Source organism: Acanthaster planci, linkage group LG01 (assembly GCF_054643075.1).
Source record: "Acanthaster planci isolate LZ-2023a linkage group LG01, COTS_SCS, whole genome shotgun sequence".
Lineage (NCBI taxonomy): Eukaryota > Metazoa > Echinodermata > Asteroidea > Valvatida > Acanthasteridae > Acanthaster > Acanthaster planci.
In genome coordinates, this window is record NC_141777.1 from 12,337,251 (window position 1) to 12,364,900 (window position 27,650).

At 40.7% G+C, this 27,650-nt stretch overlaps 2 protein-coding genes and 1 long non-coding RNA gene across 6 annotated transcripts; 1 reads left to right on the top strand and 2 right to left on the bottom strand.

The window, feature by feature from the left end:
- Positions 1-2,124: 2,124 nt before the first annotated feature.
- Positions 2,125-15,233, top strand: LOC110981418 (L-asparaginase-like). Of its 2 annotated transcripts, XM_022238981.2 has the most exons (12): positions 2,128-2,536; positions 3,403-3,526; positions 4,095-4,416; positions 5,481-5,607; positions 6,194-6,306; positions 6,851-7,036; positions 8,468-8,704; positions 9,366-9,461; positions 10,428-10,591; positions 10,818-10,907; positions 12,512-12,611; positions 13,527-15,233. In XM_022238981.2, the coding sequence occupies exons 1-12, from the start codon at positions 2,281-2,283 to the stop codon at positions 13,683-13,685; spliced, it is 1,974 nt and encodes a 657-aa protein (XP_022094673.2). In that variant the 5' UTR covers positions 2,128-2,280; the 3' UTR covers positions 13,686-15,233. The 2 variants fall into 2 exon arrangements, with proteins under 2 accessions (XP_086996448.1, XP_022094673.2); XM_087140322.1 differs by lacking the exon at positions 10,818-10,907 and having other exon boundaries at positions 2,125-2,536.
- Positions 15,234-16,257: 1,024 nt separating this feature from the next.
- On the bottom strand, positions 16,258-27,650 carry LOC147800393 (uncharacterized). 3 transcript variants are annotated; one of them, XM_087140335.1, is made up of 9 exons: positions 26,922-27,650; positions 24,095-24,173; positions 22,958-23,058; positions 22,406-22,507; positions 22,219-22,258; positions 21,681-21,775; positions 20,541-20,731; positions 18,088-18,286; positions 16,258-17,210 (listed from the first exon to the last, which is right to left on the bottom strand). In XM_087140335.1, the coding sequence occupies exons 1-9, from the start codon at positions 27,102-27,104 to the stop codon at positions 17,031-17,033; spliced, it is 1,170 nt and encodes a 389-aa protein (XP_086996461.1). In that variant the 5' UTR covers positions 27,105-27,650; the 3' UTR covers positions 16,258-17,030. The 3 variants fall into 3 exon arrangements, with proteins under 3 accessions (XP_086996461.1, XP_086996456.1, XP_086996451.1); XM_087140330.1 differs by having other exon boundaries at positions 16,258-17,207; positions 24,095-24,212; XM_087140325.1 differs by having other exon boundaries at positions 24,095-24,212.
- LOC147800394 (uncharacterized) lies at positions 24,753-26,094 on the bottom strand. The gene is made up of 2 exons (XR_015426218.1): positions 25,838-26,094; positions 24,753-25,317 (listed from the first exon to the last, which is right to left on the bottom strand). It is a non-coding gene; the product is annotated as an uncharacterized LOC147800394 (long non-coding RNA).

Sequence of the window (27,650 nt, forward strand, 5' to 3'; positions counted from 1 at the left end):
GGTAATATATCTTCTCGCTAAGTATAACCGATAACTTGTCGTTTGGCGATATATTTCAAATCAGTGGTTATCTTGATCAGTTTTGGATGAACGAATAAAGTGCAGTGAGAACACTTTCAGCAATCATATGAGGAAGAAAAAGAAAAAAAAATACTTATCAGCAAAAGTGGTTTGAAAAATTGAAGGATTGGTTTGTCGTTTATTTCCTTTAGATTTCACTGGAAAAATCTTCAAGAAAGCCATGATTTGTGTTTGTCGGATCTGCAGACGCATTGAACCCAAATCGTGTGACAAACGATGTGATATAAGTGACAGAATTCCTTTTTAGGGTCCTGAGATGCAACCAAAGTGAGAGGCAGAGAGCTGACGTTTCTGTTTCTGAAGTAATAAACAAGGAATTCAAAGTCAATGTAATGAAAAGAACTTTGTCTAAATTATAAAATTATCCGTTTTCATTTAAAACTGACTTTTTCCATTCAGGAAAGTAGTTGTTAAAATGTAAGTTGTTTTTTTTTTTCATCTGATTTACAAGTGTCTGTGGTAAAATAGCAGTAACTTAATTTGGCTGTTCAGTTATAGCCCAGCTCCCAATTTGTGCTCACAATTACACTTCCGTATGCCACATGTCGGTTTTCAATAAATATTATTTACATATGAATGAATTTCAGTGCAATTTTTCCTGTAAGTTTGTAAAATTAAAATTAAGACTTGATTTTATTTTACTGATGACGTTTTTCAGTGTTGGCTCATAAACCAGAGGGAAAAACACGTAGACAGTTTGTACAACATAGGCCTATTTACTGGCAAAACCTATTGTGGGTCTTGGTGAAATTCGTGTGTACACTGAACAAATCACGATTGAACCGAAGCAAATAGAAAGTATTGCCCAAGCAAGACCGTAGACAACTGGGATGTGAAGAAATAAAAACATATACATACACAAAAACATGTTAATATTATTGGTTTCAAGTTCGTTACTTAATTAATAAGAAAATGGTCAGTTAATTCTGGAAATGATATTCTCGCATTTTCTGTTTATTTTTTTGCTTGTTTTCGGGAGGGGGTGGGGCCGAGGGCCTAGCCGCCGTCCCACAAGAAAAAGGTTTTCTCCATAATCAATTTTGAATAAATGCACAGCCGCTCCAACTTCACATGTACATGACCCTCCTGAAGTGCCGCCATTTTTCGGCCGTGCAGTTTGTGCACGAACAATGCGCGATTTCCTATTGATCAGTTTTTATAATGGAGATCCGTTTTTGATCACAGTCTCAGAGGGCATCATCAAATGTTATTACGGTCAAGTTGCATGTTGTTGAATAGGGAGACTGTCTGAGGAATTTATGAATCTCCACTATAAATCATGATGGGTCCGTGATTATTGTAAAGACATGGAGATCAAAGAAGAGGCCACTCTGGGGGAGCGGGTTAGCGTAGCGGTTCTTTCCTCGCTTTGCATCAATGAGGCCCGTGTTCGAGTCCCGCCTTGGCCCAGGCTTTAAGTGCTTTTGGTTTCCAGTCCATGCTTACTCTTGTAGGTTTTCTCCGGGCACTCCGGTTTCCTCCTGCCTCTAAAACTGGACCTTCTCCCTAACTCCGTAATGTGATGCAGATTAATAAAGTGTATAAATAAACGTACTGGCGCAAATAGCCTGAGTTACAACAACAGGAGGCCACTGTACTTAGATCCCAAGATGGCCGCGCGGTCACTTCAATTCACATACATGATACATGTACATGTAGGCAGTTAATGCTTGCTTACAACTACATCATACAAGCTTGTACCGCTACTTTGAAAATCGTTCGGGTAATAGATGAATTTAAAAAAAGTACACTTTTGGATGTAAAAATCATGAAAGACATGGATAGCCGAGGTGTACTGTAACAAACCATTCAGACAGTTCTCCTCTCACTTTTCGATTCCTTCACTGCACCGCGGGGAGAAAAATGTTGATGGCCTTTATATGTTTCCGTATACATATCAGAGACCAATGAGGAGAATCTCTAGCTAGCTCTTAGCGACACACCTACATGTTAAGGATACACAAATTAGCACGCGTGGCCGGCCTTATGCACGTAAGCACGGTACGCGTATACGGCACATGCACACTAGCCGTATGTGTAAAACTTTTTACAGCTCCATGCTCTCAGCTCCAACTAGTGGTGAACGATCCCGGACGCAATTATATGATAAACACCTAAAAAAACAGCAGATTTGGTTCTACCAAGACTCATCCCATAAGGGTCTCAAAAGTGGAACGATAAGTGAATTCATCTCCTAAGATGGAAGGGCAAAGCTCATCAGTGCTTCAGATCTCGACGCTGGCTGTCGGCCGTGGTGCTGGAGGACGTGCCGGTACAGCCGGCAGTCATGGCAGTGACGTTGGAGGGCCCCTCCGTGCACCAATTCGTCCTAAGCCGCTTCGCGTTCGGTCACGTAAACTCTCTGGCAAGGATTCATCATTCGCGGAGGAGACCGAGTCTAGGGTATTGGTCTTGTACGCAGGGGGAACCATCGGCATGTACAAAGAAAATGACGGTTAGTTGCGTCATGTTATTGTTGATGAAAGGATTTCTCCCAATGCTAATCATGGCAACAGGCTTAATAAACGAGGCCTTCACAAAAATTCTGCTCAGTTAGCCCATGGAGGAAGGACTAATTTTTTTTCAAGTTAACATTAGTTAACTAGTTGGCCTAGACTAACTTAACGTTATCGTCTACCAGTACTAGACCTTTTTTAGGTCTATATACATTTTCCGGTTTGGCAAAAGCATCAAAACATGATGGGGATGGTATAAAAAAATAATGGAATTAACTCAAGCCTACATAACACATGTAACCATGGTAACACATGCTTGAAATTGTGTGCCATTGCATTTCATACAGATGTGAACAAGCAGGCCTACATGTTCATGTTTGTAAAGATTCATGGACATGCATGTTGAGGTATATACGTTTCGTGAGCAGTTAGAACATATTCATATGTACACCATGTTGAGGATTGTGATGATGGAGATGGTGATGTTTATATGTTGGTCATTTGTTATGGCTTTGTAGTGGTGACTTTGTAATACAGGTGCGTACATGTATGCAGATGCTGCCAATGTTTCCCTGCAATGACTATTTAGCCATCTAAAAGCAATAACGTGACCTAAAAAGCCACATTTAGCAGGCAAAACTTTGAGGTATTCACTTTAGAAAAACTTAATATTTTTCAGACCAGTCTCATATGGAACGTCAGAGAAAGCTGGCCGTACCATTTTGGAGTTAAACTGACTGAACTAAAGTAGTAAATTTTGTTTAGTTTTTCAGTATTTTTTAAACTGAAATAGATTTTCGGGATGTAACTTTGCTTGCAACAAAAGCCAAGTTTTCATTCATGTAGTGCATGTTCCATGTTGTAGTCTATGTGGTGCGTCCCGGGTACTTCCACAAACTGGTGCGAGCGATGCCCATGCTGAATGATGAGGAGTACGCATCCCTACTTGATCCATCTCCTGGAATGGAGGAGAGACCCTTTGCCTTGCCGTAAGTACTGAATACTTGTGCCAACAAATTCTGATTCAAGAGATATCAAGCCCCGGCACCTTTCCTGAGGGGTAGGGGAAGGTCTCTTGAGGGATGAAAAAATAAATGACACTTTCTTGAAGCAATTCCCAGACCTTCTACAATTCAGAACCTGGACAGCTGACCTGATGCATCTGCCATTGAGGAAGGTTTTGAAGGGCATCCTTGGTACACCTGCACGTGCATGCGCGTATGGTGCTCTGTTACTCAGATCGGTGTACATTGTGGACTTGAACAAAGAGATTTACTTCATGCCTTGTCCTGAAAGCTGAACCCTTCTACTTACTTCACAAGAATGCATTGGATAATGGGAAGTGTTACAACCGCTCATATGTAAGTTTGCTTGTCTTTTCAAATTAGTGTGCGCCATGCAGTGACCCTCATGATTTCATTCTACTTTTTCCCCATTTCTAACCTTCAGTCTGGTTGCAGAAAAAAGTCCAGCTGCCGTTCACAAAGAAATCATTCAGATGTCTCCCCAGATTTATTAAATTTTGGAAGTATTTATTGTTTCCCCTGCATGCTTCAGTATATCCCAAGAAGGAGTCCGCGTGATCTACGACATCCATGAGTACAAGGTCCTGAAGGACTCCAGTAATCTCAACATTACCGACTGGGTGGAGATGGCAGAGGACATCAGCCGGTACTACAGGCGATATGACGGCTTTGTCATCCTCCACGGCACAGACACCATGGCGTACACCTCATCGGCGCTATCTTACATGCTGGAGAATCTTGGCAAGCCGGTCATACTGACCGGGGCGCAGGTGCCCCTGCCCGAACTTCGCAGCGACGGACGGGACAATCTGCAAGGAGCTATCTACATTGCCGGCCATTTTGTCATTCCAGAGGTTAGTCATGATAACAAGAGGACCTTTTACATGCAGCCTGTCTGGATTGTCTCTGATTAAATTGTGAGTTTTTTTGGCACTGTGCATCAGAACTTGGCAACTACCGACCGACCATGCTAGGAACAGGCTCCAAATTATGAACCAATTTCATATACGGATTAACTGCAATTTGTCAAGCATTGAATGGGAAAAGTTTTAAACACAGCGTTTGAAGAATTTGCAACCAAACCACAAAAAAGTAAAAATTCATTCGTAATATGTGTTCATAACACAAGGTTGCCAAAATTTATACCACTATCGTAAAGCTACAAGTGCTGCAACTTATCTTACTGCATACGTTATAACCAGTACACTGGTATCATATTGACGCACTGAAAATAGCAAGCCAATTACAAACCATGAAAATTAAATGTATAATTTGTCCATCACTGGTATGGATAATGTCTTAGTTGCTCAAAAAGACAATCACTGGTGCCCATTACATGCTACATGAAAATAGGAACTACATGTACATGTATGATGTTGGCCGGATAAACTGTGCTACAAGTACATGTGCAGCAACTCTGAATTAAAGTCTGTGTTAAGTTAACACATGGATAAACTGACTGTACACGCCCTAATTACAGATAAGGCAAACTTTTCCAGGAGAAGTAAAAATCAGCAATTCTTTAAACAGTATAAGTTTAGATCTGATGGGATTTCAAGCTATTCATGGTGACAGACAACTAAGGTGGAAAGCTTGCAGTAGCACCATGTAAGGATACGATCTCTTTGTGAGTCTGTATGGTTCTGAAAGGCACCATGCAAGGATACGATCTCTTTGTGAGTCTGTATGGTTCTGAACAGTTCTTTTCAGAACCATACAGACTCACAAAGAGATCGTATCCTTGCATGGTGCTAGCGCTAGATTTCCACATAAGTTTAGATCTATCAAATATGGTAGCTTTTTGTATACATACATTTAGCAGAAATGTTACCAACTAAGTATTCCAAGTACAAATATGCATACATGTCCCTGTACATGTACTTGTGTATTTGAATATATTACTTTTCATATCATTCAGGTGGCATTGTACTTCAATGATAAGTTATATCGAGGCAATCGGGTCGTGAAAGTATCCAGTGAAAGCTTTAGCTGTTTTGACTCGCCTAATTTCCCACCACTGGTGAAAATGGCAGTCAACATTGAAGGTAAAGTCTTCATGTTCCGGTATTTACATTACATTTTGAAAAGTGGCCCACCAAAAAGAAAAAAAAAAGCAAAACATTGTGAACCAGTTTAGGGCTCGTGGAGCTGTCAATTTCAGCCTCTGCAATAATTCCTTGTAGCTGGTATAATACCTGACAGCTTCAATATTTCAGTTCCTACCATGTAATACTGTTTTTCCATTACTTTTTGCATGTATACCCAGCTTCCATCTGTATGAAACGTTAATGACATCTCCTGATGTACATGTACATGTATGCATGTACGTGTATTGCAGTTGGTAATCTGTACTGCCATACGGTACCTTGGCTGTTCAGTAGTTTCTTGTTCGCCGGGTGCCTCTCAAACCCTTATATTTGTGTTAATATTCTGATCTTAGTAACATGTTAGTAGACTAATCAGAGTGGATGACGTTACTGTAGTGGCACCGATTCATTCCGCCTGCATCCATGATGACACACATGTGCATTTTGGCTAAGTCACAAATGTCACTTGCGCCAGCTGCAGGATTGTAAATGCCAATTCCTGGGTGTTTTTGTTTCACAAAAGTTCCTTTCTTGTCTTCTCCAGTGGCTTGGGAGAGCCTCTTCAGACCAAATAGCTTGGAGAGTTTCCGAGTCCATTCCTCCATGGAAAGCCACGTGGGTCTCCTTAGGCTGTTTCCTGGTATCACTAAGGAGGCGGTACGTGCTAAACTGATGATCTAATGCTTTAGTTGCATGGATGTACTATGGGTATGCTTTCCAATGGAGTTTCAAATCCGACTTTCTTGACTCCTTCGAGAGAGCACATGTGTGAACAAAGTTGGATGGCATCACTACGTAGGCTAATTGCCCAGACATAGAGTTATTTTTTTTTTTCGACATGAATCTTGTACACCTAAACTGTGCTATTAGGCCTATTTGTTGACAAAGTGTGCCGTTTTTTATGTGCACATATGCAGTTTTGAAAGCCTTTAAATTTTCAGTATGGGTTGAGATTTATTAACAACGTAGAATTTAAGCAGAAACAAGTGAAGCACATCAGTAGAATGGCTTTCCATGCTTATTGGCCGCACCTCGCCAGTGATACATGTACCGTGCCGTTCAAAGGCCAATCAAGATTTTAAGTGATTAGTGCATTTAAAATATTTTTAACAACACACTCTCTTCCCAAACCCCCTTTCTCCATCATCCATTCACCAATTTACACCTTAGATTTTCCTTTTCCGTCATCGAAACCTTACAGGTTCAGGCTTTCCTAAATCCCCCCATGAGGGGAGTGGTCATGCAGACGTTTGGGGCAGGGAACGGCCCGGACGATCGCAAGGACCTGATTGAGGTCGTCCGGGAAGCCACAGGGCGAGGCATGCTGATTATCAATTGCACACAGTGTGCCAGGGGCACCGTGTCACCATTCTATCGCACCGGAAAGGTCAGTTTGTTATAATTATGAATACATGCACTTCCAAACTCATGTTCGGCTCTCTAAATTCCTTTAATCTTGAAATGCTTTCTTCTTTCACCCGTCTCTCTGTTGTTCTTGATTGTCTACAGCCTGATGATTTAGTCCTTTTCCATGGAATTTTGATGAATAACTTTGATTTTACATTCATAAATACCTAAGACAGCTTGGCTATTCCCATTGGTTTAGAGCCTGTCATGTGGCCTGTCATCAACACTAGCTCGCTGTATGTCAACTCAAGGTGCACGTATGTAACACATGGCCTCCAATCTCCATATCAGCAGACTATCTGCGACTGCTCACAAGAAAAGCAATCCATAACATGGCAGGGGAGCTGTAAAAAACGAAATGTGTTATTTTTAAAACTTGCTTTGACCTTGTGACTCGAAAGTAAAGTCATGTTTGGGAATAGATACTAAAGATATATCCAAAATGTAAGACATGTACATGGCTGTTGCTTTTGCTACATGTGGTGAGCATTGGTGGATACCAGCCTAATACACAGGTGCCTTTGTTTCTCCTCATCTGCAGCATCAGTATTCACCATAGGAGAGTCCTATTGACGGTTGGATGATCCCAGCTCGTTATAACAGTTGCTAATTTTCCCATGAGCTGGCCTTGCAGTGCTTAGGGGGTGTTGTCCCAACTATTCGGCCAGTGCTCTACCTGGGACACATCACTCTTACAAGATTCAGCGATAAAGCAAGAAATTTGCAAAAAAAGTTCTTGCATAACTTAATTCTATTTGTACCAAGATAATGTCCGTTCTGCCAACCCTAAACCTGGATAAGAACGAGTACGTGCACATGTACACACATTAAGTGGAAGAACATGCATCACGTACACATACTTACATGTATTACAAGAGAATGCCATCAAGGATTATCCCTGAGCTAGGATGTTAAACAAACATGCTAGAAATGCACGAGAGAAAACACCTGACATTTTGTCAGAAACTATGTACACGTGCATGTTTACCCGGTGAATAATTATGTCACCACATGCAGTGAATACATACATGCATATCAGTTTCTGTGATTTTGTTTTGTTTTACATAAGGTTATTGCTGACGCACATGTGTAGGTCAGATTGAGTGCCTTGTTAAAGCAATTTCCCCTAAACGTCAAAGGTGCAACGTCTTTAAATTTGACGTGCACAGAACTTTGTCTGTGACACTGCCCCAGTTTAAAAGCATACCCTGCTTCACTGAATGTTACCTCTGGAAATGTGCACACAAGTTAAACACGCTGAAGTCAAAATTTGAGCTCGATAAATGACATATTAAACCAGTTCCGTGAACATGTTGGAAATTGTGCAGTACATGTATTTCAGATGGCAGATTCAAAAGATTTGAAACGGGCACATTCATGAACTCTTTTCTGTGCTGTGAACCTGTTACAGTCGCTGCTTGAAGCAGGTGTCATTCCTGGTGGTGACATTACGCCAGAGGCGGCCCTGACCAAGCTTTGCTACATCCTGGGCAAAGACGAGCTGTCCCAGGAGGAGAAGCTGGCAAGGCTACGCTGCAACCTGCGAGGCGAGATCAAATTGGGAGGCCGGCACAAAGACAGCATGACGCTGAAGGACAGCGAATTCATCCGGGCAGTGGTGGACACTCTAAATGTCACCAGTAGTCAGGTTGGTCAAAATAAAGTTCTAACGTTCAAAATTCAAAAGTCACTTTTACTATTTGTGCCTGGTGAAACTTTCACTATTTGAATGCTTATCGTGCATGTGTGCATGAAGAAGGAAAAATATGAGTGGTCACTACCATATAAAATGACTATATTTTTAAGCTTGGGAAGTTTAATACATGGCATCTCTTTGACTACAGATGCATCACTTCTAACAGGACACACACTGGCCAATTCTGTGTGGTGGAGGAGAAATGCTGTCAAAATCACATGGGAATGCTTTTTGCTGGGTCTCGGTGTACTGTCCATGAGCAAGACACTTTACCTCGTTATCCAGGAAATTTATGTGACCAAAAGAGCTTAACCACTTCCTGCTGGGGCAGTTATCAATGATGGTGCTTGGCGGGGACATTTATCAATTTTTTCTGTTTTCAGAATTCTTTAAAAATTCCTATCTTCATTTACTGGACACTTACAAACACGTGAAGGACTGTCTGGTGTTCACTCTAGCCTGACAGACAAAATTTTGATGGCTGAGTATTTCAGCCAGGCCTGCAGCCTTGCAGAAAGGGCCCAGATTGTGCGGTGTCATATTATATACCACTTGAGGGAATCTTGGGGGGAAGGAAGCTCTCTATGAAAGAGACTCTGTTATGTTGATTCAGGAAGTGAAAGCTGTACAAGATGCCCTCTTCCCTCCGCTGATGTGTGCTGCAGCAAAAAATGGAGACTTAGCATCACTCAAATATTACAGGGAATGTGTAAGTAGGAAATCACCAGATATCATTGTTTATTCATCTTTCCTTGTTCTAATCGCTCATTTTTTCATTCATCTGTTTTGTTGTTGGTTTATTTTTTGTAAACAACTGGTGAAAGTTTGCAATAGCTTCGGCAAAATAGGGTGTCTATAATGTGGTGCGGTGCCCAGAAACTGCTATATTCTCTTTCCAGCACAGCTAGAGTTGAACACTGTATTCTGAGGTCTCAGTGGTTCATTATTCACCAGATTGACATTTAGGCTGTGAATTCAGCCTGTAATCTTTGTTCCCTGTTGCAGCCAGCTGGTGTCAGGGACTTCAGCAGGGCGTGACTTCACGGGCTTACGGTTTGCAATTTTATTAGGATGACAAGAGGTTTGTGACCGGCTCTGGAAAATTGGGAAATAAGTCACCAGATTCAGGTTATGAGTTTTTGATATGGCTGGATTCTGTACATCAAAAGCTACAATTTGATATATGAATGACCCATGTAGTGCACTTCATTCCGGAGATATATATTTATAGATATATATACATATTTGGATTCAATAAAAGCACTTTTCAAGAAAAAGCTCATAAAGTGTAGCACTTGGAAACACAATGCTATGTAGGATTTCCTACTGAATGATCAGTTTTTCATCTTTATTCATCAGTATAAGTGCTTGTTGTCACAAATTCTGAAAGTATCAATGTTATAGAAGCTATTAAAGGAAAAAACCCAAAATCACATATTTGAAGAAATTTTACCCTCTCCAAATAAAACAGGCCATACCATGTTTTGGCATTGTGCGACTCATTACCCTTTTTTGCAGAGCGGGTCACATATATAAGCAGGCCCAATCGAAACAGGTGCATGCATTCAGTTTCAGTCAAATTTGTTTCTATCTCATGGGTGGGAAGTTTGGAGAGAAAGGCGTATTTCTTTGTTTATCTTGTTATATTCCCTTTAATTTAAATCACCCAACAAAGGGAGGTGACCTGAGTCTTGCAGACTACGATGGGCGAACACCACTTCATTTGGCGGCTGGCACTAAAAATGTCAAAGTTGTGGAATACCTGCTGGAAAGAGGTTGCTCGATCTATGTCAAGGACTCATTTGGAAATTCACCTTTCTTTGACAGCATTAGAACAAAGTAAGTGTGGATAATTGCCAAAAAGTCAGTGGTGTGTCCTTTACCCCTGTGTACTGTATCAACTCCTTTGTTAAGTCTCCTTCAAATTTTACCATCTTTCCCTTTCATTTCTCGCCAAAAGGAATGATCATCTTGAACAGGTACATGTACGTTTTCCCCCGATCGGTGGATTTACATGCTTCATATTTTCCCTTTAAATTTACGAACGTTCATTTCATTCTGCCAGGAATCTTGAGGTCATAAAGCTGATTAAGAAGACAGGCGGTCACCTCATTCATACCAGTCATCAACATGAACTTGGCACAATTCTTTGCCAGTAAGTCATTTAAATTGAATGCAGATGAAACACCAGCTCTGTATCCGTAGTCACAAGACGGACGAGTCATGCACATACATGACCAAGAACTGGAGGTCTTCATTTACAAGCAACAAAGTTTAGTACATGCTCTGAGAAGTTTTATGACATGAAACAGAGTTATATTTGTTGACCTTTAGCTTGAAAATTTTTTCTAGAGAATTTAAATGCAGCATAGCAAAATGGATGGGGTTGGACATTCAACATCTCTCCTGTGACCCTTTCCCAAAAATGTGGGGGGGAGGAAAAGATGGCTGAAGTTAATGTTACCCTTTGAATTCACGCTGGTTTCACTGCTTACTGCCAGAAATGGACTTATTTTATAACATGGTAATTTGTATACATGGACGATGTTTACAAAAAAATTCTGCAATAGTATCAAACATCATCTGGCTCCCAACCCCTTTTCAATTTTAAAAACAAGAAAATCATCAGTCCTTAAGGGTACTTAGCAGGTTTCGAACTTGCCGTCAAAGTGAGAAATCGTAGTTGCACTTTCTCATGTGAGCTTTGTACATGTACATGTATGTCCAATCAAAATCTGTCGTTTGCTCCATGCCAGTGTTTCCATAAAAGTGCCAAAATTCACTCCCTAAATCACAGCCACAAATCACATAATTGAATTCAGTTCTAGACTACTACATCAAACATGTCAAAAACGCAAGACATCCAGATACCTGGAAAATGTCCACCTGTTTACACAGGGAACTACTCTTTTTTTTAAGAAAAGTTTAAATTTGACAAAGCTCTCTGTGTTGATGAAAGGTACACATACTCTACATGTGTATATGGAAAATTCCAGAAATTAGGGGTCCATTTTTGCGTGTCCCTGTCACATCTGGCATGTGATTTTGTAAGTTCAGAACCGACACATTTGCTAATTTCCAAGAGTGAGGAATTAATGCAAATTACCTGCAAAAAGAAAATGGTAATAGTTTGAAATCAATTCAGTGATATTTCCATGTCAAATAACAAAGGTCATCAGATGTAACAGGGACACAAAAATGTCACACTGTTGGACCCCTAATCTGGAATTACCCATATAGACCAGATTGAGCACATTGTGCCATACACTCACTATAAAGCCCTCAGATAATGGCTACAGTGTCCTGCTGCGTGATTTTTAGCAGAACCACCGAGAGTCAATTGTTTTACAGAGTACTTTGTAAGGTGCATTTACATATTGTGTGGGGAAAAGGATTCATAACCTACTGATGTAAATGTGGATACCTAGACACCTGCAAGAGAAAGCTTACCCCAAATGTCAAAGGAACAGAAGAAACTATGTGAAAAATTGCATTCAAACTCCCTTGTGTCTCTTCCAAACATTACTTAAGTTTTGCTTTGTCTGCAATGTTACTGAGTCATTTGGACAGTTGCTTATAAAATGTTACCATTCCCATGATTAAGAATGGGTTCCTGATATCAACAGTCTGGTACCCCGGAACCTAGTTTGGATTCCTTGTCATAATGCGGTCACTGCAAACTTGTACAACTGTCTTATACTCGCAGTTCCCCCAATATGTTCTCATCAACCTTGTTTTCTTTCTTGTTTTAACTATCAGTGCAGCTGCATTGGATGACAGGGATATGCTGGAAGCTTTTTTCGCAGCTGGGGAAGATATGAATGCCAAGGACTACTGTGGGAATACCCCACTTCATATGGTAAGTGGTGATAGTTAGGTAGAGGTTTGTTGCTGCTTCACAGGTTTGGCTAACTAGCAGTGGCGTCTATCCAAGTTTTGGGTCCATGTGGGGGAGAAGAACGAGATTTTTTTTAAACTAATAGTCCATGTTCTTTTATTTGCAAAAGGATCTTCACCCCATCTGAAAAAATTGGCGACATTCGGGAGGGGGGGTTGTAACTGTCCCCCTGCTGCATATGCCATTGCCAACCAAACCATCCTTGGTTGATCCCTGGTTAAAGGTTGAGAGTTTCTTTCTTTTTTTTCGGTTTCAAAGTCAACAGTAAGAGGAGCACGATTTTTGAGACAAGGTTATTTCCTTTTCTCCAAAAAGTGCTTTAAAACCTCCCAAACTTCAGCCTCACCCCTCCATGAACGCATGAACTCTCGAATTTTGCAGCCCCCTCCCTTAAGCCTAACCATGCTGAACCCAACAAGGTTATGCAGGATTCAATGGTCCCTAGGGGGTTAGGGTTAGGAAAAGTCCTGGATATGCTTTGCAAACCTTGATTGATGATATTTTCTTCGTGACATCCTTCACGGACACAGGGGTCTACAGTGGGAGAAGGTTGTATAGTCTTACTTCAATGATGCCTTACATACATGTGCTTACATGTACCCTTCGCCAGTTCCTCAGATATTGACGAATCCCTTATTTACATGAAAAGAATAGCATTGGTTGGCAAGCATCATGTACTGTGCCATATGCATTTATGTGGGCTTTTCTGTAGGCACATAATGTGTCTGCTCAGGGAGGTGGCACCACTGGTTATATATATTTTGTAAACTCACCATGGACTCTTTAACAGTTCCAGTGAGGTGGCAGGTCTCTGCCTTCCTCTCCAGCAAGAATGCTGACAGGTTCATTGCACGTAAATTTATCCTCGGTTTCCAGGCTGTGCTGAAGAACAGCAAGGAATGCATTGACTTCCTGCTGGAGGCCGGAGCCGATCCAAGCTTGAAGGACCACTGCAACAACACGGCCCTTAGAATCGCCGAGGAGAAAGGTTTAGAGGGAGTGGTCCACCGTCTGGAGAAAGTAACGGTCAGTTAAAGGAACAGTGGCCCGTCTTCAGAACCCAGTCACTGAATGGCTGGAACTGTACTACATGCTACTGTAGGAACCTTGGTGGTGAAATGCACGTGACACATTAGTTAACTACATGTAAATTCTAGTCCATTACATAGCGGATTGGGGTTTAGTTAGCCAGTGTGTTAAAGGGTTACGGAAATAGAAAGCATTTAGTTCACGTAAAGTATTTCCGAAAAACAATAAATACGTAGCCATTTCAAAAACTTCATAAAATTAATGTTTACCCCATTAATTGAGACCTCGAAATAAATGAAAGATCCTGCGTGTCCCTGCCCACAAAAAAATTCCCTTTTGGCCATTCGCACTCCTAGGCTGATTTGATGATGTCATCGCCAGAACACCGATACGCACAGCACATATGGTTACGTATTTATTGCTATTTTTAAATACTTCACGCTAACTAAACGCTTTCTTTTTCTGTAACCCTTTAAAGTGTCAAGCCACATAAAGGTTGCTCAACATGGAGCACGATGTGATGTATCCTGGGGGCAGGGGGCATGGAGACATATTTCCACTTTATTCTTCCATCTTTGAGGGAATAGAAATTGCCAACACTCCGGCAATGTTACCAATACCTTCCTAAACTAGGTGGAGGAAAGGGGTTGTCATCTGTAATGGATGAAGCATTCAGTAGAGAAATTTATTTTGCTCCCGGCTGCCCCTCCAATTCAACACCTGGATACGCCTCCAGCAGTGTGGACGTACTGATGTTAACGGCTGCTGTTGGTGAAGATTTTTGTGACTGGAAAAGACTCATTTGGTCAGTCCTTAGTCACAATTCATTAATCTCCGTACACTCTATTACACATATATGTTGCCTAGAGCTTGTGGGAAAATTCCCACAGAAATGTGTGTTGGCAAAGACAAACCAAATATCGAAGGAAATACCAAATACTAGCAATATGGGACAAACATGTTGCATAAAAGTGTGTTTATGGAATTTATTTAACCTTGTACTTCCTACTCAGGGTCTTGAACTCAGGGTCTGTAGTCAAACTTAAGTGAATTTTGACACTAGTATGATAAATTAGTGGCTTTTAGGTGATACATACACCAGTGCTTAATGGGGGAGATAATGTACAGGTGATAATGGTATTGAACAAATCAAAGACGAGAAAGTGCATTGTGTTCTCTCTGATCACTTTCAGTATTATTATTAATCTCAAACTAATGATATACTCCACGTCACATTAATTGTGATCATGATACATTTGTTAAAATGACTATAAAATTCATGCACAAATGCTGTGCGGTGATGCTGTCTTGTAAAACTCACCGTTCACTTTCCTCACTTCCACATAAGGCTTGAAGCAGAACGTTTCAATATCTGCTGGAAATTTATTCCATCTGTCTCTTTCTAGTAAGCACTAAGCTGTTTCTTGCCCTTTTTTGTGGCATTGAGATTCGGGCTTTTCTTTTTCAAATTTTAGAAACTTCAAATTTTACATTCTTCCTTACACACATGTATGTGTTGACGAGACTACTTGATGTTCATATGGTGTATTACTAGGGAAAAAATTACTGGAAATCAGCTGCGACTTTTAACTCTGGTGATTAAGAGGGAAAAAAGAAGAGTTATTCGCGATATCAAAAGGAATATAATTACTCTCATTTTTCCAGTCATCTGGGTACTTCTTCCAGTAATTATACAATACAAAAATTTGTGGTACATGGAGGCGTAACATGATTAAAAATTAACAGTAACACCGGTCTAACTTTAACACATTTACGTGGGTGTGTGAATTTTATGCAGAAAGCCGCTGAATAACTATCTTTTTATTTCGTAAGGTGTGTTAACACTCATGTCAAAATGATCCCAAAGACAAAATCTTTATAGTAGAAAGGATTGGACGTTAGATTTGATTAGCAGAATTAGATTGGACGTTAAGCAATTAATTTTGTGTGCTTGATCGATGAACCTTAAAAAAGGCAGTGAAACCTGAAATCATGTTAGAAGAGAGGGAATCTGTCCCTTACTATTGATGCTATCAGAAGAGCTTACAAAGAAATGAGGTACTTTGTTAAAATCCGGTGTTATCACTGTTAAATGATTACGTTCATGAAGTGGAATGAGAAGACTTATAGACTTAGACACGTCTGTGCTTAGGCCGTGTCCGAAGCGGGCTTCCAAAGCTACGGCTAGGTCTATTGTCTACGCGTCTCCCCGCATTTCTAATGGAGTGAAGAACTAGACCTAGCTCTAGACAAGAGATTCGGATGCAGCCTTAGCCTTTCAAGGTCAAAGACCTTTTACATATGACAGCATGATGAGAGCATTAGACTGATCATCAGTTTGCATGATCTTGGTATACTGATAAGCAACTTCTTATTCCCTCCCTATATTCAGCACTTTATTATTTGCTTCCTATTTATCGGCGGAGAATGCTAAATTTCTGCCTGTTTTTCGTAATCATACTGTGGTTGGATTGAAATAGGATGGATCAAGGAATGTATTTGTCTCCTCATTCATTGCTTAACCATATTGAATATCAGTTATGCCCTCAGATATAGATATTCGTCATTGACAATACTGTAAGGCTTTGCAGTGGTTTATTGATACATGTTATAGATACTGAAACAAAGTTACTTCAATTTATCAGTGTTTTAATTCTAGGTCATACACAATATTTTAAATGTTCGCTGACTTTCTGAATAATGTCATGTTTTCTTGAGAAGGATTTTATTTTTGTTCTTAAATTTGTAGGTTTTTTTACATGAGAATGTAGCTGAAATAGCAGACTCTTTAAACTGAGGTGGGAAAGGTTGGTGGCTGGATTTGCGTTAACATTGTAGGTACTGTTAGCAGTTGAAAGCTTGTTGCGAGGTTTCGGAAGTTGGATTTTTTATTTGATAGTTGCCGGATTGCTTAACGGATTATTGAACTATTTCCCCGTATATTGGATATCATGCTCAGTGTTTCAATGCCATAGTTGTAAGTAAATAAAGCCCGATTGAATTTAATAGGGTGGGTTTATTCAATGTGTTGTTAATGAAAGTATTAGTTGAAACCACTGACCTTATTTTTTTACTTATAGAATTAATGGAAGTTAAAAATAATTAAAATGCCGGAAGCCTTCAATTAACCACTCTAGTTGTTGACAGTTTTGTATTTGTCTGTTTTTAGTCCGTTCAGTTTGTTTTTAATTCAAGTAAATTCTGTGATATTTTATTCGTGCAAATGCTTTGAGCACCTTTATGGTGAATATGTTTTGCGCTTTATAAATGTCCATGTTGAAAATATCAAAGGCAGGTTGGGCCAAAAATCCCCCGCAAGAGCATATCCTTGGGGTTTAGTGTTGACGGTGATCAAGCCTTATCCCAGGAATGCCAAGAGCTGGTAGCGCCACCTTTGTCTTCATTCCTCTCAAATTTGGCTGTATGTCGGTTGTGATGCACCAACTCCCATCGCTTCATCCAGGGACCCATTATGGTGGTGTCGAATTCGTCGTCTGCCTTTGTGTCACGGCTCACGCCCAGTTCTTTCTGCTGCAGGAACAGGAATTGTATACACCAGGTAAAGGCCCACGGGGTTAGGGTATAAACTCATGACAAATTTAACTGAAGTTCTTTCTTTACTGGCATTGAGTGAGTTTTATGTATTTTTCAGTTTCGAGCTTAAGAATGGTGCTGGAAGCGCGTTTTCTCGCATCTATTCATCATCAGATCTATGTAGAGAATGCCATGACACAAAAAGAGAAGGAAGGCAATTTCTGTTGCTAAATGTAAAAGAAAAAATGCTATTTGTTGTGATTTTTCGTTTTCCCTCCTGAAAGCCTGTGAAAAGCCTCGAGAAAGGCCCCAAAATACTAGGTAATGTTGGATACAGAACCCCCCCATGGCCCTTTTAGCATAATTTAGAAATAAGTTTCGGTAGTCTGGCGAAAATTTTACTAGACAAAATATTTATGAAATTTGTGTCTGTAAATTTGGGTGAAATTCACCAACTTTCGGGTTTTCCTTTGCGTGTAGGCAGTAGGCATATAATATTTCATCAAGGTTAGGCTAATGTGTTGACTTGTTATGTTGATCAAAGTTTGCTCATATTGCGTTATCATGAGCATGCTGATACCGTTCCTCTCTATTTTACAATGCCAAAGGGTCATGAAACGACATGAGAGGACACGTGTTTCTTTCTTTTTTTGGCAGGAATATGCTTCAGAATTTAACTTTGATAGCACCTCGTTATGTGGCCTTGCTGCGTTTAAGAGGAACTAATTTCGGTGGCATGCGGCCCGTATTATTTGTGACTCTCCTGTTCGTGCTTTTTTTAAATTTCTTGATAAGGGAGATGCTATTGTATGCATCCTGATTCTAGGGGACTGGAAGGACATTTTTATTGAAAACTTGGGACCCTGTAGCCTACCTCTGTTCCTAGCATCGAATCCACAGCCTTGATGTGCCTATCAACTTTATTGAAGGATTCGAAGTCTATCGTATAATTGGGATCCTTCGATGTGCGCATGAGCACGCTGTCCTTGATGCCATAGAAACCGTTAGGCTTATCTGGCCTCTGCCAACGAAGGTCGAGGCTCCAACGGATTTTGTCAGAGTAGTTCTCCAAGCTGAGAAGACGAAGGAAAAGTTAATTTGGTTTGCATCTAAACCATCTAGTCACTCAACTGAGACCCTGAATTGTCACACTTGCTGTTGCGTAATGTCCCCATTCAGATAGGCCAAGTTAGTGTTTTTCTAAACACACACGCGAGATTACGCATATATGGTTTCCAATGGCCGAGTGGTTAAGGTGGCTGTTGAAAGACGAAGAGTTCAAGGTTCGAATCCCGGTGTTTTCCTTTTGATTTTTCAGTGGACGGCTCTGGTCACAAGGTATAAAGTATTAAATTTTCCATTCTAAAATACCAACAGTATCTTAGCCAATTGGGTAAGCTCTACTGCTGGGACTGTCCGCGAAGTCCAGGTGAGCGCCTTAGTACAGGTTCGAGACGTATGGCCGACTCGGCGGCCAGGGCTTAGGGGCTTGTCTTATTTCCTCCCTTGCATGGCCGCTCGATCCTTTTGGATTAAATGGATGGAAAGGGAGGAAGTGTGGTGGGCCGGGAACCCCGAGAACCCATGAGTCCTATATGGAAGCCGGTAACTGCGATTCGTAGCGAATTTCAGGAGTCCGTGCACCTGAATGCTTGGCCAACACCGCATAACTTTTGGATTTTTCCGCCTCTCCAGCACCTGATTTTTATTTTCGGTGGCTGAAGAGAACTCCTCAACGCATAAAAAGAGCGATTATATGTATAGGCCCATCAAAAGTGCATGCGAAATTATTTTGAAACAAGTGGACTATATCGCCGGACGACATTACTGGACATAGTAAAGCCATCGTAATTTGCAAAATAAATTCGTCACCGTCTGCACTTTTCTGTTTTAGAGAAAGGCTCCGATTTGGAAATTTAAAAAGGTTAATTCCAACCAACGAAATATGAAAATAAGTGCATGAACTTGGGAATGATATGTATGTTTCAGCTGCACGCGCGTCAGTTGGTTACAACTTAACACTGTGCTCTGTTCCGACTATACATGCCACCTATTCATTAGGAAAAAGTAAGGTGCAAAAGTTCGTTTTGATGGGATGTATTTTCGAAATTTGTCTCCATTTTGAGATATATTTTTCAAATTTGTTTCCACGGGACAGAATTTTCCAATGTTCGTTGTTATGAAATGTCCTTTCCAAGCTTGTTTTACATGTATGACATATATTTTTAATAAACAAAAGAAATTCCATTTAACTCCATTTAGATTCGTTTACGAGATGTTTTGGGGATATTGAGATCACTCGCTTTTTGTATCAGGCCGCCAGATATATTCACATCATAAAAATGAAGTTGAAGAAAATGTATTGTGAAAACTTTTTTCCAAAGATAGAAACAATGTTTCTAAAAATAGAGCTCGTAAAAAAGAACTTAAAAATACATCTCGTGAAAACAAACTTTGGAGAAACATAAATACCCCACTTTTGATAATTCATATTTGGTGCTAATACATTGGTGCTACGGGCCTTAGTAACTTACTTTTAGTTACTGAGAAAGTATGACGGTCGCCAGGCAGTGTAAGGTGTGAGATATGATGTAAACTATTAATTAATTAATTAATTAATGTCTCAAAAAGATGGCATGTGACATATCGTAACAGACATGTCTCACTTCCGGTGACGCCTGTGAATTTATAATCATTAAAAATTGTCTTGTCTTCGTGAAGGCTTTGTATAATGTTAAATTGTATAACTATATAGCATGTTCTCTGATCAGCAGGCTACGGCGGGACAGATTTGGGAGCCTCACGTACGGTTCTGACGATTTATATATTGGTTAGAATGCTGATGAGCAATCAATATACCGTTAAAGGTTAGAGTAACAATTTGGAAATAAATGGGTATACCCGATAGGTTTCGAGACACGAAAATTCAACTCATTGATGGATACTGTTGGTCGGTTTGATCGATGAAGTGGTCTTTTCCGTTTCCCATCATCCCAATTTCTATTACTAGCCGTGTGGTTTTACTGTCCATTTTGTCGTTCCGATTTTGCTTTGCCTTAGGTTCCTAATTTTTCTTACAAAATCTACAGCCCGTTGCTGCGTTCTGCCACTTCACACCCCTACAGTTTGATAGTACGCTCTCCGCCACGCCCCGAGCAGCAAAAAGAAAGGGTGCAATTTTAGCTGCAATGGATGCTCAGTTGCAAATGCACTTCGATGCAAATGTTGATTGAACGTGTTGCTAGGGAGTAAAAAGGTCGGAGGTGCCAGCGGGGTAGTGTAGAGAAAGCTTAAGGTGGAGGCTTACGTAGAGGGATCAAAACAAACCTCTGATGCGGTATAGCATTGTTCATGAGCAGAACTCCTCCATACGGCATTTCCACGGTAACCGCATCCTTGACATCTACACCGAGGGAAGTCATCATATCACTGGTGTCCTTGATTTGCACATACCAAGTTCCTCCCACGCAGCAGGTGTGGGTGGCTGTGACGCCCTTCCGATGTCCACGAGGTATGACCTGGGCCAACACACAGTCCAGGTTACCGTTGGAGAAAAGTGAGACCATAGCACGAATGAGTGGCACGAGAGAAAATTGACCTTTTTAAAATACATAGAAAGAAATGAGGTCGGCGAGACGGTTTTATTGCCGTATATCAGTCTTTGCGATTTTCATGCACACAGATCGGATGGGGGATATTCTGAATTGCTTCTATCCACAGATGCATTGGATAATGATCCTGGTTCGGATGTACAGGCCGGTGCATACGTCACGCGAATACGAAAGAGAAGCGAGGTGAAAGATTTGCTGCTAAATTATTGTGTTTGAGTTGAAATGTGGTCAACTTTCCCGACTTCGCAGCGCGAATAAATTTTGACATGCCCTCACAAACTCGCGTTTCTGTTCGCTTTTGCACCAAGTCAGCTGGTCTTCACGCACGCTGCGATCTCTGTTTCGATGCTTCAGAGGGATTTTACCACTAAGATATCCACCGCCGTGCATTGTTGCTGAACTGTTGAATAAAATTCCGTATCTGATTATTATGATGGTGTATGCTGCACCTGGCATAACATGATCTGGACAAAATCACATTTCCTTGCAGCATCACCACGTGTCACTTAAAAAACCCCAGTGAAACAGAGTGCTTATAAAGCGTTACTTAATAGCCGAGCCTTGCATGGCAAGAAGAAACAGACTTTCCCCCAAGGTTAAAAGGACAGGTTACTCTTCCTCAGACTGAAGGGATCCTCCGCTCCATTTTCGCAATTGTCCATCCGGGACTTCGGGTATACTCTTTAAGGTAGTAACTAAGTTTCTCAATCCATCTCTTGACAACAGAGTGTTGTTTCAAAACATCACTTGTACATCGGAATTATTTGACGTGCATACGCAAGAGAGATGCGGATGGCCAATACGGGGGTCTGTGGGATCACTGGACACGTGCCAACTCCCTTTGAACCGAAATTACCTGCAGGCATCCATTTTCTTTTTGGACATCCAACATTGGTATCCACGCAGTGGGCTGCAGCACATGAAGAGCTTCAGGACCCAAGTACGCATTATCTGGTAAAAAACAAATCAATTTACTCATAGTACATAATACTTCAGGATGGTAATGAGCATGAGCCTTAATCCTTTAGGATGAGAGCCCCGATTTATTGACCGAAGTAGTTACCCCCTTCCCATTGGTGTAAAACGTCCCTGCGTAAATGGGAATCGATTAATACTGTGCTATGTAAACTGTATTGGAAGTTTGAAATACGATAGTGGTCCTTCATCTCAATCCAAATAAGGGCCGAGACACCCAAGATCATAGCAAAACCATGAAAGCAAGATCTGAGCTCCTTTATTCCAAAAGCATGAATTCATGAAAACCAAGAGAATCCACACTTCTAGTTAATAACATTCCCCACAATAATGACGGATGTCAAACTCTTGAGATTTACACTTGTGGAAGTAGTTTATCAATATAGAACATTTTATGCATAGCTAAGTTTCATGTTTACCTTGGTGCCAGGGCACTGTCGCTTGCTCATTTTGGGGAGTCTAAGATAAAGAACAGACAGTGTTGCTTCTGGTAATATAAAATGAAATACAAAATTGTGACGGAGGAAGGGGCAGTAATCATGGGACAACCTCTAGCTGCCAGTACTTGCGAGTAGTACTTGAAAGACAAAACAAAGTTGACGATACCTTAACTCTAAGATTCCACACCGGATGACCTGCAATATCTGGACCGATCAATTGCTCCATGACATTCAGCAAACGCTCATTGGACCACAAGTCTCGAAACCTCTGTCCAGAAAAAAAGGAGAAAAGAAAACCAGACATTAGGCGATCCGATCAGATGATGCTTAAAACAAAAAAGACAAAGGAGGAGAAACACCGATCCGTTTCAGTGACACATGCTGGAAAGCGGGCAAACAAGAATATAAAAGCGTGCAAAAAACACTCAAAACATAATTGTAAGAAACCATGGTAACAGCTAGAGTTTACTGGCATTACAGTACTTTTGCCCATGAAGTTGTGCTATTCTAGATCTATTCTATTCTATTCTATTCTAAACTAAATGTGCATTAACTTCGGTGAACTGGTGACTTAACCATAACTGCAAGATTTCAATTTCTTTATAATAGAGGCAAACGTTCACCACAAGAAGGAAACACAGAGGGCAGATAATCAAAACCACTGCAGGGCAACGTTGTACAATGTGATATATGTCATATCATGATTCATATGGGTTACCTGAGGAAGATATCCTGTCTTGTGTAGCAACACAGCAGCACCCGGGAACTGCTCTTCAATCAGCGTCATGCGCTGAAACAACCCAGCATCGCTGCATTTGTCTGAAACGGCAGGTAACTTATAATAATTGATAACTATATCCATATACGGTCATGTGAGAAAGAACGCAATACCGCAATAAGACACCTTACATAAGAAGTGACCAAGAAATGTTTTTAGGAATTGAAAGTGCCAACAGTTTAGAAACGGTACCGTATACCATTGCACCTTTCTTGGTGGGGTTAAATGGGGATTCTTTACAGCAGAAAACAATTAGACATCGATTTTTAGAAAAAAAGATACATTTTGCCTCTCCTGACCTAAGACCTGGATACGCCACTGATGCCAAGACCGTATTCTTTTGAAAACACTAATAATGGTATAAGACATTAATTATAAATTCATTGCTGCGAGGCCACCTTTAAATTCGGGTTGGCTTCGGCATTGCCCGGAAGTATCGTCGGACATTAATTATTCGGTTTGTGTTTGTGGACGCACAGGGCATTTCGATTTTGGAATTATGTCGGCAATTGAACTGAAGAACTGTAGAAATGGTTGGCAGAAATGGAGTCCGACTCGAGTCACAATTTTGACGATTTGACTTGACCCGGGTCACTACGAACGAATGAGTCGACTTGACTTGAGTCCCTCAGCAGAAGACCCAATTCGAGTGAAAGTTGATAAGACTTGCGAAAAAAGTGCAATAACTCATAGTACCGTTTGATAATGAAAATATTACGTGTTATTATCATCAAGAGTAAGATGTAGTGTGACCAGAGATAAATTTAAATACTTGACTTATCTCGACTCAACTTTTTGGCCTAATGATTCGACTCGACTCGGTCACTACGTTACAGTAACTAGACTCGACTCCAGTTGAAAAAGAAGTTTTGGAATTACAGTAGGCCTATTACAAAAGCACGTTCACTAACATACAAGCTGAAAACTATGGCTTTCCCTTCTTTTCTTATTGAACTAAAAATTTGTGCTGCAAGAAAACTAAAGGCAAAATCGATGTGAAATCAAAGGGTAGTATCTTTTCAAAACGAGATGTGTTAAATGTGTGCCCGTATGTGTAACATTGAAGGAATTGCGAACCTTTGATCTTGCCGGCATTGTAAAGTTGGTCAACCAGACGGTCCACTTCTTCTGCAATGCCTTCTCTTACGGGATCCAGCTCAAATGGTTGGAAGAAATCAGGAATGAGAAGATATCCCTGTTAAAAAGTAACGTTTATTTCTAAAGTATTAACTTTAATGGTACTGTCACAGTGGACGCAAAATAAGAGAGCAACAGAATTTCCGGGTAAAACATTTTTAAAATCATTTTAAATTCAACTTCTTCGTGTTCCCTCCAAGTATCAATCCACGAATCCTACCGTAAACAAAAGTGTGTGTCCCTTCTAGCCCTGTTAACTTTTGAGAGCAGTATTGCCTGAAGTTTTCTTTTGCAGGTCATGAAAATTGGTGCACAATAATTATCCCTGAGGAACCCAAGGCTTCTTGTAAATGACATAAAAATCTGTTTTTAGCAGAAACACCTTTGTTGGAGATGCTCTACCACATTCAAGTTTTATTTTCAAACATTTCGTCTCCCCAGGGTGTTTTTCGGAATGTGACACATATGTAACATTGGGTCATACATATACCTTATTATTTGCAACTGAGTGGATATGGATCACAATACATACCGCAATCAGGTACATGTACAAGTAAATATTTAGGAATCTTTATCCATTTTGTCAATTAATGGTACATAGTCAACTTCTTGGTCAAATCTGGGAGGGGGGTCGTGTGCACCCCCCTCCCCGCCTATACATGTATTTTTTTTCTGTGGTCAAAATTTGGGTGTAATTGGGAATTTGAAAACAACCTAATGAATGACAATTTCCCCTTAGGATAAACCAATGAACACTTTATTGACAGCATTTTCAATGTTCTCTAAACTTTTGTTTGTTGAAGTGACCCCCGACCCCAAAGTATCAATACCCGAACATGTAAATTTTTATCATAAACCATCTTGGCTTTACACTGCTGGATCACTGATATGAATACCAGTAACAGGCACTACACATGGTAAGACTTGAAGCAGTTACGTTCCTCAACTAAGCAGAGTCTCACGTTGCATTTTTCACACAAGGTGTTAGTATTGTTCACTGCGCAAAGTTTACATCTGCCCCGCTTCTGCACTTTCACTGGCCAGTCATCATCGCTTCATCTGAATCGCTGTCATCTATTGACCCATCATCGCTCTCATCACAATCCAAAACTTGCAATACATCTTTTGCATGAAACCGGCCCCTTTGATGGGAAGCCATCCTCCTGTAAAAAAAAATAAATTCACTTTTGTCGCCAGTAATACCACTTGATGACATAAAGAAACATGGAAATTGCAAGAACAGAACTGCAGGAGTTGAATTGGCTAATGACATGCACACACATGCACATGTAAATGAATGCCTCAGGCCTAGGCCTACATGTACGTACATGTAATTTGCCCCACATCTCTCAGACTTTTTCAAGTTCAAAGACGAGTCCCCTCCAAAAAGTAGGGATTCCAAATTTACAAATTAGGTACTGGCCAACTAGCAAGATGTTCAAATTACATGTACATGCACTCGTATACACTACGTACATGGGCACGTACATGTACATACATTACACATAACTATCATGTACACGTGTACAGTGCACGCAATATCCCAATGTGACATGGGTGTAACATGGCCATAAAATCCACTTTTACTCTGCAGAAATAGCAAGTATTGCACAAATATTTGTATCAAAGTGAACTTTAGTATCTATAGATAATTCCTACATCAAATATCTGCAAGACACTTACCAACAACGATTTGAAAAACGCCACAGAATTCTAGGAGTTTGGCAAGACGAACTATCCTTGGTGGTAACACATGAGAGGGAACTCTCAAAAGGTCATGACATGGCAGCTGAACCTCAAACAACCTATAGAGGGCACTATTTATGTTACATCGATGTAACTTTGGGCTTTGGTGGGCACTGGGAAGGATTTTTTAGTTTGGAAGTAATTTTAATTAATGTTTAAAAAAATGTTACATATGTGTCACATGGGGCTCCTCAGGGTTATTATTCATCAACTCAACGAGGGCACGGCTGGAATTGTTTTTTTATCTTCGCTAGATTTTATCACCTGTAGGGTAACAGACGTAGTCACGGGGCATATATGCCCCTCTGTCGAGGACTGTGCCTCCCCCCGTTTGCCCCATAAACGCTATTTCGAAAGATATGGGAGGGTAACCTTGATCAGAACTCTAATGCTATTGCGCGAAGCGCATCGCGGTAACAGCCTGACGTCCACGTCCCTGGAACTGATGGTTCTTGATGTTTTGTGGTGCGATCAACCATTTTTAGCAAGTACGTGTACTATCTTGGAAGATTTACTTCATTTCCACGTAATTTTATCTGAAAGATGAATCAAATATAAGCCTTCTTTCCCCGCATTTTTGTTATTTAGGGTCTGGAAAAAATGTAGACAGGACAAATGATGTGATATCTTCCAAACTTTGAAAGTTGTGGGGGGACTCCGTCTCTCACTGATTGACACCCATGCAGGTAATGGTTGATTGCAACCTCTAAAGGCCTGGTCATTAGAAATTTAAATACAATGCCTATGTCTATTTGAAGTATTGCCCCCCTCTCCAGACTTGACAGAGTGCATCCCCAGGTCATTTCCAGGCTTTCTGTTAGCATCTTTAGCCCATAGAGTACTTGGGAATTAAGCTACGTCGATGCTCGCCTTTCGTCAACTGAAATCGAATAAGAATAGGCCTAAGAAGGCATGCCATGCGATGGACTGCGAATGGCAGTTGAAGATTATTTTAGTAGTATCACATTAAGCTCCCTAGTAATATAAGTCAACAACCGCGGTAGGGTTTGCACACACGTACCTCGTCGAAGTAGCGTTTGAGTTGATCGTGTGTAAGCTGGCCTGGCTTTTTCGCCTTTGGTTGTGGTGGAATGGTGGTATACAGCTCAGGCTCGGCCACACAAGGCTCCTTGCCATGTTTGGACCTCTTCTCCTCTGGTAAATCGCCTAGTTGACTAGAACGTTTCCTTGTGTTCATCGGCATTTTTGTGACAAAGCCAAGCTAGTGTAGCTCGCTGTCTCTACTAGTATTAAACACACTTTTACGAACAGACAGACTGGCAGCGGACCTTTTGCATTATCTATTCAAATCAAGCTTCAACAACCGCTTGTGATATTGAGGGAGAGGTAGCAAATTGTCAAGGTGGTCGATATGTTATTAAAGGGACCTAGCTGTCATCAGTGTTCCATTTTGAAGTAAGGAGACTTCGGTTCGAAGGTCAGAATTTTGCATGGACTATTGTTATTTTATGACCGTATAGGACTACTACACAATCATGTAACTCTGTCCACTGTAGCTCACAGTTAGGCTATATTAACACTGCAGCCTTGGACTTAGATTATTCCACGGTACAAAGTGGTTTAAAACCATATTTGACATAGACATCAGTCGATATCAGGACAATGAAGGGTCCAAATTCCTAAAAAACAAAACAAACATGTTTGAACATCATCTCCAAATGTAGAAAACTAGGTTGAAAAGATTTAAACCGGAGAATTTACCAAACTGGTCAAAAACGGGAACAAAATC